Source organism: Quercus suber, unplaced genomic scaffold (assembly GCF_002906115.3).
Source record: "Quercus suber isolate HL8 unplaced genomic scaffold, Cork oak 2.0 scaffold_284, whole genome shotgun sequence".
NCBI lineage: Eukaryota > Viridiplantae > Streptophyta > Magnoliopsida > Fagales > Fagaceae > Quercus > Quercus suber.
Genome location: NW_027069740.1, coordinates 299,800 through 310,877, shown reverse-complemented (window position 1 = coordinate 310,877; position 11,078 = coordinate 299,800). Strand labels below are relative to the sequence as shown.

General features: G+C 35.6%; 1 protein-coding gene across 1 annotated transcript; it reads right to left on the bottom strand.

The window, feature by feature from the left end:
- Positions 1-4,818: 4,818 nt before the first annotated feature.
- On the bottom strand, positions 4,819-6,807 carry LOC112013837 (protein ASPARTIC PROTEASE IN GUARD CELL 1). Its single transcript, XM_024046219.2, has one exon. It carries the CDS (start codon positions 6,593-6,595, stop codon positions 5,111-5,113), a length of 1,485 nt encoding a protein of 494 aa, XP_023901987.2. The 5' UTR covers positions 6,596-6,807; the 3' UTR covers positions 4,819-5,110.
- Between the last annotated feature and the right edge of the window lie 4,271 nt (positions 6,808-11,078).

Below are 11,078 nucleotides of genomic sequence, written 5' to 3'. Positions count from 1 at the left end.
GGCTCTAGTTTGAAAGTTCTTTCTATACTGTAGAAAGTACGTCTTGGAAATTGGCTTGGTCTTGGTCAAGTGGTCAAAATATTTAGGTTTTCAAACATATACAATTATCGTGTGAAGATTATATTCGTTTATTTTGCAAACAAATGGGATCAATTATTTAATACCAACATACTTGTATCTTTGTGGATAAGCACATGGTTTAAGGCCTTAATTAAGGGTTCAAGTGGAGCTGAAAAATAGGTATATTTAACTATTTTATGTCCTTCAAAAACTATTATTATTCCACACCTTGTGTGCCTTCCTTTCCTCTCTGCCTCTACTAGGAGAGAGAGCACACCCCAAAAGGTTCATATTTGCTAATGCAAGATAGGCACCATCTACCATGATCTTTTCGTTATTTTTTGGGTACACTCATAGGTACTCTATGATCCAACCCAAAAAAAAAAAAAAAAGGCGAAAACTTATTATCATATCTTAATATAATTTAAAATTTAAAATAAGTTTTAGGTTAATCTTTTGACTGTAGTATAACTTACATTACCTTCTCTTAAGGACCAAATTGGATGGAGGAGGAGTTAAGGATAATTAGCCGAACAGGTTATAAAAGTTACTATGAGTTTTTACTAAGGTTTGTGATTTGCCTTTTTGTTACACAATAATTGCCACAATTTTGCTACAATTTATTTACATAATAAGTTTTGAGTGATGGAGATATAGACTCACCATTTTTGCTCCATCACTTGTATGGACAAGTTGCAGCAAAAAATGAGGGCAAAAGTTGTTATCTAACCATTTTCCTTAAAATTATCAGTACTTTTGACGTAAACGTAACAATCAACAAACACAGAGAGTATTAGTTAAGGGCTATATAATTGGAAATGATTAAAAAAAACACGTTACACGCATTGCAGACATTACTTAATTTACCATCACTCTCAAGTAAAAGAAAGAATCATTCACGGGTAATAATAATAACTAAAGAACTATAAGAAGTAATCTATTTAGTAGTACTAGCGCCCTATTTATAAAATGGGACCCAGAAGCAGCTGAAATGCCACGTGTTGACTAGTGAAAGGGTGGTGGAAAATGATCTGGCAATACAGAAGCTTTGCCGACAATCAAGGGAAAGGGACCCACATCCCCAAAAATGGGACCAAGGAGAGAGAAAGAGAACAAGTGGGGGGGGGGGGTGTACGGCCCCTCCAAAATTAAAAACCATAAACATAATATATCAATTACCTAAGTTGTCTTCCACTCACAAAAGCGGCCTCCAACTCATGTGATCTGTTCCCCACACACCCGTCCCTTATTCCCATAAAGCCCACCGCACCAACCCCTCCAAATCAATACACCATTTTTGCTTATATTAACACGATGACCATAGTTCTACCATTATTTTAGTTTTTTTTAGCTAAGGAAAAAAAAAATTTAGTGCTTTTTTTTTTTTTTTTTCTGAATAAGAGATGTTAGGGAATGATGGCGACCGGTCGGAATTGCTGGATCATGAGTATCCTATATATCATTTTCTGGTCCCCAAGAGATGAAGAAAAATAGAAAGACAAGTGTAAATTATAAATATGATATATGTATTTATATAAAATAATTTAAATATAATTGAATAAAAATATATGTACATATTCAAGTAGAGACGAGCAAAAAAAAAAATAGAGGCATCTCCAGTCCCCACCCTATCACCTATTCAGGAAGGAAAAATCCTCGCAGAATTAGGCAAGAAAGAAACATTTTTGTCATCTCTTATATTTCTCGATAACAATTACTTGTTGAAAAATCAATGTTTGAAGGGTGAATAGGTGATGAGATGGTATTGGTAGGGACAGAGCCATGATTTGAATTTGAGGCCGCCAAAGAAAGAACTGCAAAAATATTTATAAGAATCTAAAATAGTATTGATTTGATATTACAAAATATTAGCAAATGAAAATATACAAATAATTATTTCTTAATACATTTTAATTCAATCATCATTAAAAGTAGAAAACAACCAATAACCATAACAGTATTTCCACCTAAATAACTCCATTACATCACTCCAAATCTCAATTATTCAATTTGACTTTATATCTCTTATAAGAATCTAAAATAGTATTGATTTGATATTACAAAATATTAGCAAATGAAAATATACAAATAATTACTTCTTAATACATTTTAATTCAATCATCGTTAAAAGCAGAAAACAAACAATAACCATAACAGTATTTCCACCTAAATAACTCCATTACATTACTCCAAATCTCAATTATTCAATTTGACTTCATATCTTTCATACATTTCATTTTCACCTTTTTAATTGTGTACGTACTCATTATTTATTTATATCCACGGGCCGAAGTGATAAACTGATAGTCCACCTCAATCAAATTTGATAGTCCACCTCAATCAAATTCACAAACGCTGTCCCTCAAAAAAAAAATCACAAATACTTGTGTTCTCAATATATATGCAATAAGCAATATCTTTAGGAAAGGGAGTCCCCTGGTAGTTCCGTCTTTATCGAGTCTATGTCTTCGCCTAATATATGTATTCTCTAATATATATAGATTCAACCATAGCTTAATCTTAATTCCACCGAGTCTTAATCACACAACAAATGGCCATCCTGAAATCAATTCTGCGCCTTAAAGAGTTTGGAATTTGAATTCAAGATATGAATCCTAATCAAGCCACACGAGAGTTAACGCAGTTAAGTCCTTGTCACTAACTTGTCACCCACCCTCAGTGGTTAATTTTAGTTACAAATAATAGTCTACCTATATTTATAATCCTCAACCTCCACATTTATTTCAAAACCGTTATTATACTTTTAAGGCTCATGTTAACGAGTGTCCTTAAGGTATTGGTTAACAATCTATTTTAAGAAAGTTTTAACACTACTTTTATGAAAAATAAAAAAAACTGTCAAAATATTAATCATTTTTTTTTTCATAAAAGCATTCTTTAAATGAATTATTTAACCAATAGCCTAAGGACATTTCTTAACATTTCTCTCCTTTTAATAACATTTCCCTTCAAAATATATTCAAAAAGTCTTTATCATTAATTTGAGGAATAAAAAAAATGGTAACGGTGGAAAGGAGATTCTTGAAATCAAGGTAATTTGATTTTGATGACATAAGCCTATAACGTGTAAGAGCATCTTTATCAGATGTTGCAAAATTTTTGCCATTTTACCACATCAAACACCTACTTTATTATTTTACCACATCATTTTACAACATCTCATTTATCAGATGTTTTATAATTCAATTATATACATTAAAATAATATTTCCTTCACATTAAAATAATATATTATTTCCTAATTCATTATTATCAACAACAGCACCTACAACCCACACCGCAGCTCAACTACCACAGCCCACAACCACCGGCCAAACCCACAGATCAACCACCGACCACCAATATCAGCCACTTGCTACCAAAAAAAAAAAAAACTCAAACAAACACTACAACCAATATCAGCCCCTACACCAGAAAAAACCACCATCAACCAAAATCTCATACCCATCCCAAATCTCACACCCACAATCCGATCAGCCTACCACCATCAAACTTCAGATTCAGCCAACCACCAACAATCAAAACAACCAACAGACAAAAAGAGAGAGAGAGCGATCGGTGAGATCGGAGCGGCGATGACGATGGCGATGATCGGAGTGGCGTCGCCCATGCCGCTTGAGCCTCCAACGGCGATGATCCGATCGGAGTGGCGATCCGATCGGAATGACGATGGCAATGAAAGAAGACCGATGATTCGCCGATCGGAGTGACGATGGCGAGACCGATGATCCGATCGAAGTGGCGATCGAATCGGAGTGACGACGAGACCGATGATCCGATCGAAGTGGCGATCGAATCGGAGTGACGATGGCGAGCCGGTGAGTGAGAGAGAAGGGAAGAGCTGGGTCTGATGTGAGAGAGGGAGCCGGTGTGTGAGAGAGAAGAGAAAAGAAAAAAATGAAGAGAGAGGAGAGAGAAAAGAGAATATAAAAAGATTAAAAATTTTGCCACATCTGTCCGTACCGTTGCAAATTTGCAACGGTACTGTAGCAATGTGGTATAAGTTTTAAGATTTGCCTCATCTCATAAAGCTTCTTTTTTTTGTTTGGTGTGGTAAATGTGCCAAATATTTGGCATTTGGCACATTTACCACACCTGATACAGATGCTCTAAGATGATTAAAAAGTAAAATTATACAATATTTTAAAACACATACAATTTTGAAACAAAAATACCCAGAGGTTGGAACTTGGAACAAAATATTCCATTTTTTTTAATGTACAGTTATATTACATTCATACATTAATTGTACATATTTTAATAACTTAGTGTGTGTGTGTGTGTAAATATATATGTTTTTTTTTTTTTTTTCCTGAAAGAATATTTGTTTGTCTTATGCCCCAAACAAAATCTTAAAAAAATCCAACAAATCTTAAACTATATCTCAATAGCATCACAACCATAAATAATGCAACGCACACACATCCCCTCCGTCACAAAATCCAAACCACTGTCATATTTCTCATTGGACGCGTCGTGTCACCCATGCAAACTATTCACAACGTAAGCTTCACTTAATCACTGTCCACCCTTATCTCTTTCCTTGTCATGACATATGTACATTTTTCCCTTACAAACAAACACACACACACACACAACATGAAATGTCACATTCCCACTTTGGTTAAAAGTCCCCTTAAGTTCTACTAATTTGCCATACAGATACAGTACCACTTCCTCTAGATGCCCATATCCATATAGCTCCATATACGTACAATTCTACCAAAAAAACAAAAACTGCCATAAACGTACAATAATTTTGATATAAATTTATGAACCACACCAACCAAAGCTCCTTTGGAATTTATTTAAATGGGCTCCACTTTTCAGCCACACAACCACTTTATAGTACAGCATTGCATTTCTGATTTCTCTTTGCTAGATACTAACAATATCACACTATATCAGACCACTCATTTTTCAGGGGTAAAAACGTAAATTAAACTACCATTTTTAAAAGTACTACTACCTGTTTTTTGTTTTTTTTTTTTTTTTTTCCAATAATGAAAACATTCACTGTTTTACACCTACTAACACTTATTCGACGAAAAAGCAACCTTTGAGTTTGCCAAATCGAAGCTGACACGTGTCCCCTGTTGCTGCACGTTCCCAACAATAGACAAAGACGACGTCGTTGGAGCGAAAGCAAAGCAGAAAGTTCCCGACGAGTCCACCGGAATCAAATAATTCTTAGCTGGCAGCTGCAGAGACTTCCCATCCGAGAACTGAAACGACACCGTTGGGACCTTCACGGACCTCTGCGACGATAGATCGTAACACGTGTCGAACAGAGCGACTCCGCTTGTAGACGGCAGGTGCTGAGTGAGCTTGACGAACGCGTCGCGGAGCGAGTTGTAGGCCTGAGTTTGCAGCCGAGTTATGGCGGTGCCCGAGTCGACAATGATCCCACCGTTTCCCGACGCGTCGAGCTGGAACAGCGAGGTTGGGATCGAAACGGCTTGGCCTCCGACGCTCATACCTGTGAGTCCGACGTAGTAGAACGTGTCGAGTTTGCTGTTTTTGAGGAGATTGGTGGTGACCGAGTCGGCGGGCGGGGCTGAGTTGAACTCGAGAGTCGAGGACCGTCCCGAGTCGCGATCTACCAGGCAGTAAGAAAACGACGACGCTTTGGTCTGTGAGGTGAGCGATAGTGGGCCCCCACCGAGTCCGAGTAAACCTGCGGCACCTACGAAGAGTCCCTCGTTGTCGTGTCCGCAACCCAGAGCGATGGTGTTTATGGAGCCGGAGTTTCCGAACGACAGCGTTTCGGTGACGAAGTCGCCGACCGTGAAGGACCCGTCTCCGTAGGACACTTGGTAAAGACACTTGTTGGAGCGACACGCGGACACGTCGAGCGAGCTGCATTGTGAGGACGCGCAGGAGAGTGGTTTGTAGGAGGCGGAGTCACTCGGGTTGAATATCGGGTCGGATTGCTGGTAACAGTCGGAGCAAGGCTGACACTGGAGCCAGTTGACGTCACTTCCCGTGTCGAGGACCATGTAGAAAGGCTTTGATGGCTTTCCGACACCGATACGGGAGAAGTACTCGCCGCTGCCTTGGCTCACGCCGGAGACGATAGGAGTAGACAAGTCCTCGGGTTGGAGCTCCGTTTGCACGGGCAGGAGATCCGACTTCTTGACGCCGTGGAGGGCGAGCTGGAGCTTGGTGGTGAGCGAGTTGACACGGGCCGCGTCGCGCTCGAGACGAGAGAGGACGAGGGTTTTGTAGTCCTTGTGTGGGGTTTTGTAGAGTCTCGCTCGTGGGTGAAGTTGAACTGAGAAGTAAGAGGCATTTGGGTATGTGAGAGTTTGCACTTCTTCTTCTAGTTGTTGTTGTTGGTCTAAGGAATTAAGAGTTTGAGGGCCGAAGTTGAGGACAGCTTGGGTTTGTTGGAGTGAAGCAGAGACATCAAGGTTAGTGTGAGTGGTAGTCTCTGACAACAAGGTGCGAGAGAGAGTGAAGGAAGGGAGGAGAGAGACGGTGAGAACAACGAAGATGAAAGGGTTAAAGGCCATTGTTTGAGAATCCAGACCTCGGATCAGAGAGCTGGATTCAGAAAGAGAAATAGAGGTGTGTGTGTGTGTGTTTGTTTAGACGGAATAGTGAGAGATTTGGGTTTATTTAGAAAGGAAAGCAGAGACTAGTAGTGGAAGTGATTGGGCGGGGCCAATGTTGCTAACGTCAATCTCGTTGAGAGTTGAGAGGAGAATAATAAAGTTTGCTAAATTATTGCTGCACGTAGTTTACACGGCTTAAATAGATTTTAAGGAGAAAATGACTGTTTAGCATTAATTATTTTATGTCAAAATAGCTGTATTTTTTAATTGCGTAACAAAATACTCTTGTTTTGAAACTTGACATTAGTTATATGAGTTTGAATCTTTGTGCAGAATTCTATATTAGAAATGTTAAGTTTCACTTAAAAATATGCATAGAACTCGATATTGTTGATGTTGAGTTCTGATTGAAATTCAACATTAACACTATCAAATTTCAAAATAATGGTATTTTGTTACATATTTTGACAATTGGACTATTTGGCTACATAGTTCAAAAATTAATGCAAAATATCTATTTTTTTGAATTTTACATAAAGAATATGTAATTAAATAAGGAAAAAGTTAACGAATGCTTTAAGTGGTTTAAAAAAATTTAGGCAAAAATGCAAAACTAACTCTCTAATTTTCAGCTTTTGTTATTTCAGTCCTCTAACTTTTAGTTTTGTCATTTTAATTCTCTAACTTTCAATTTTTGTCAATGTAGTATTCTGTTAAACCTCAGTTACTTGCTACCGTTAAGTGAGCCAAAACGGCATCGTTTTGGTTTTTTTTTTTTTTTTTTAGAATTATAAAAATTTTTTTTTTTTTTTTTTTTAAAGAAGAAGAAGAAGGAGGAAAACAATTGAAGGGGAACAACTTCATTCCCCTTCCCCCTGAAATCAAAACCAGAACAACAAAGAATTTCTAATTTTGAGTAAAACTGGATTGGTTTAAGAGAGAGAGAGACTAAGTCATCGGAGGTGAGGTCGGTACTGCAAGTTCATTCGCCCCAAAGATCGGTCCGCGAAGGTGTCGGTGGTGCCATCGACGACGACTCTGGTCATCAAGGCACTGAAGGAGCGGGAGCATGACCGGAAGAAGACAAAGAATATCAAGCACAATGGGAATATCTCCCTTGACAACGTCGTTGAGACCGCCAAGGTTACGTGCCCTAGATCCATGGCCAAAGACCTCAATGGGACCGTCAAGGAGGTTCTTGGCACTTGCCTCTCTATGGGTTGCACGGTCTATGGGAAAGACCCTAAGGATTTGCAGCAGGAGATCTCTGATGGTGATGTGGAAGTCCCTCTGGACTGAGTGAAGAGATAGAGAGATAGAGGTTCTTCTATTTTAATTTTGAAAAAACAAATTCGGATATTTTGGTGAATTTTGAGATATTTCAAGGTAATTAGATGATATGGATGGATAATTATTTAGTTTTTCTTATTTTAAATTATGCTGATTATGTTTGATTCAATGATTTTTGTGGTTAATTTTGCTTTTGTGATTGTTTGTATTGTTTGGTTTGATGTGTGGTTGTTAGCTCTGTGTGGAAGACTAAGCTGAGAGTTTCTTAGCTTGATAGTATGACCTTAAAGGATAGTTCCATCTGAAAATAACTTGGTCTTTCAAGGCCTCAACTACACCAATACTTGCTGCCACCATCCAAGAAGCTTTACTTGTTGCACCCATACTTCTTTCTTGCTCTAAACTGGACTGAAATAAATGAGAATTTGGAAGTTCGGAAGATGAAAATAGTCTTTGGTTTTGAATTTTGATTTCAAGGAAAGGGGAAAGACGTCGTCCCCTTAAATGTTTTGTTTTGTTTTTATTTATTTATTTTATTTTTTACAGTTTTTTTTCTCTTTTAATTCCGAATATTTTTTTTAAAAATAATTCTTAATTTTTTATATTTTTTATAAAAATAATATTTAAATTTTTCTAAAATAATTAATTAACGAATGCCTTTAGCCGTCGGTTAACACGACCAATAACTAATTGTCACCGGTACCCATAAAAATTGTTATGACACATTAAAGTAGGAAAATGCTATGGGACCTAACTTCTCACTTTCAACTCTCTAAGCTTTCAATTTTCAGCAATAGCTTATGTGAATAAATGTGAAAGCTAAAGAGGGAGTGGTACGAGCCTTGATGGTGGATATGAATCATGTGATATGATGATAAGGTGCCAATAAATTTCACTAGTGGGGGGTGGTGAGCATTTTGAAAATTGAATTTTGGGACTGAATTTAGGTGAGGCAGGTGTGTGTCCGTGACATTGACACAAACATAACGTGGTGGATATATATAATTCTCCTAAGTTATGACTGTTATTATACAGGACCATGTGACAACTGTAAAGCTCTCTATAATTGTAAGTTACCAAAATGTGTGTTTTCTATTTTCTTTTTATGTCTTGCATTAATACCTTAAAATAATGAGTAATGCTAACTAGTACTCTTAGAACACTGGTTAATAATTAATTTTAGAAAAGTTTTGATATCACTTTTATGGAAAATGAAAAAAATTGTCAAAATATTAATTATTTTTTTTTATTTTTCATAAAAATTTTCTTTAAATAAAATTTTAACCAATATTCTAAGAACAATCGTTAACATTAGGTGCTTGTCCTTTTTTCTTTTTGATTTTTGATTTTTGATTTTTAATGACAAAGATTTTTAGGTTCACCGAATTTAGGGGCACAATTGGAGATTCACAACTATACTTTCTACTGTTTTATGATTGTTACTCTTTTACTTTTTAATGGGCAAAGGCAAAAGTTCACGGAATTTTAAGAAACAATGAGATTCACGCTGGTTGGTTCATGCAGTAACTGATGAGTCAAAATTTTGAACTCTTTCTTCTACGTGGTCTGCACAAATGATGAAAATCAGACTGTCTTTCTCTTTTTGGATAAGATAAGATATGATTACATTAACCAATTTTTTAACGAGCAAGACTTAGGCAAGTGGGGTTTTTATATACGTATTTTTTAAATTTCCTGTGAATTTTTTTTTCTTGTGTTAAAACTGAATAAGTAGTCACATGGGTAAATTTTAAGAAAAAAATTAAAAAAAAAAAACTTAAAATACTATATTTAAGTTTTATCTTTATCTTTTTAAATTTTACTTTTAATTTCCTCCAAAATCAGATGCCTTATCTTTTTAGGCTTCACATTTATCACGGACTGGGGGGGGGGGGTGCAGGCCTTAAATTGCGTTCAATAAGGATGAGCTAAAACTTTATCGTATATACTGTTACACAATCTTGACGTGATAATTACTCTATAAGTATTAAGTATTTGTGAGGTGTGGGAGATAAGGACTGAGATTCAAGTTTTTAAAAGGAATCACAGCACACTCTTGGTACGATGGTCACTCCTCAAGTATAAGTGTTTATGAAGTGTGGGGGATAAGAGCTGGGATTTAAGTTTCTAAGAAAGAACTTTACACAAATAAACACTTAGATTAGAGACCAAATCTTATATCCCACTCTTCTTACTCTACTATATATTCCACAAATAAAAACATGCTACATGTCTATCTAATTTGTTAAATGCTAATTTATATCTTCTATTATTTCAATTTCCTAAAATAAATAAATAAAACCCATTATATTTAGGTAATTGAAATAATATAAGGCATAAATTTAACATTTAATAAATTAGATAGACATGCGGCATGTTTTTATTTGTAGAGTATATAGTAGAGCAGGAAGAATGGGATAAAAGATTTAGACTTCTTAAATAAGCTAAAGTATAATTTCTATTTTGTGTAAATAAATGAATAAAAAAGTCTTCAAAAGGAAGACTCACGCATGTAAAATATATATATATATATATATATATTTATTTATCTATCGTATGCTACATTTAACAAGGGAACGGAAGTTTGACATTAGGGAGAAATTTGTTCTCAATATCATTATAAATACGCTGATACACAAAACTGTTTAAAAAAAAATTAACAGATTTTTTATAAAACAAATTTATGGAAATTTTTATTTTTTTTATATTTTTCATAAGTGTATCAATTTTTTCTTAAATTATTCATTAATATATGCCCTAACTGCAAATATTAATATAACCCAACAAACAGAGGAGAAGGATGCTCTCGGTTAACTAAAAAACTGCATCATGATCATTGCACATCAAAGATTATTTATGCACCTAGCCTCAGCAATTGTCTGGTGATTTGGAAAAAAAGAACAATCTAAGAAAAAATTATTGACTTATACAAATATATATATATATATATATATTCTTAAATTGCGTGATGATTTGATAATTTTAAGTTCGTTGACAATTTAGTGTTTTTTATTTAGTCTCATGTCAAACAAAAGTTTCTTAATCCACATGATAACTTATCCCTTTAAGAAAGCATGCGGGTTAGAATTTCTTAGAGCATATGTTCAAAAAAAAATTTATTTTCACACGTTCAAATTTACTTTTACTACTA

What these genes read in the sequence shown, in the direction of transcription:
- LOC112013837 (XM_024046219.2), bottom strand. Translation starts at nt 6,595, where the DNA reads ATGGCCTTTAACCCTTTCATCTTCGTTGTTCTCACCGTCTCTCTCCTC.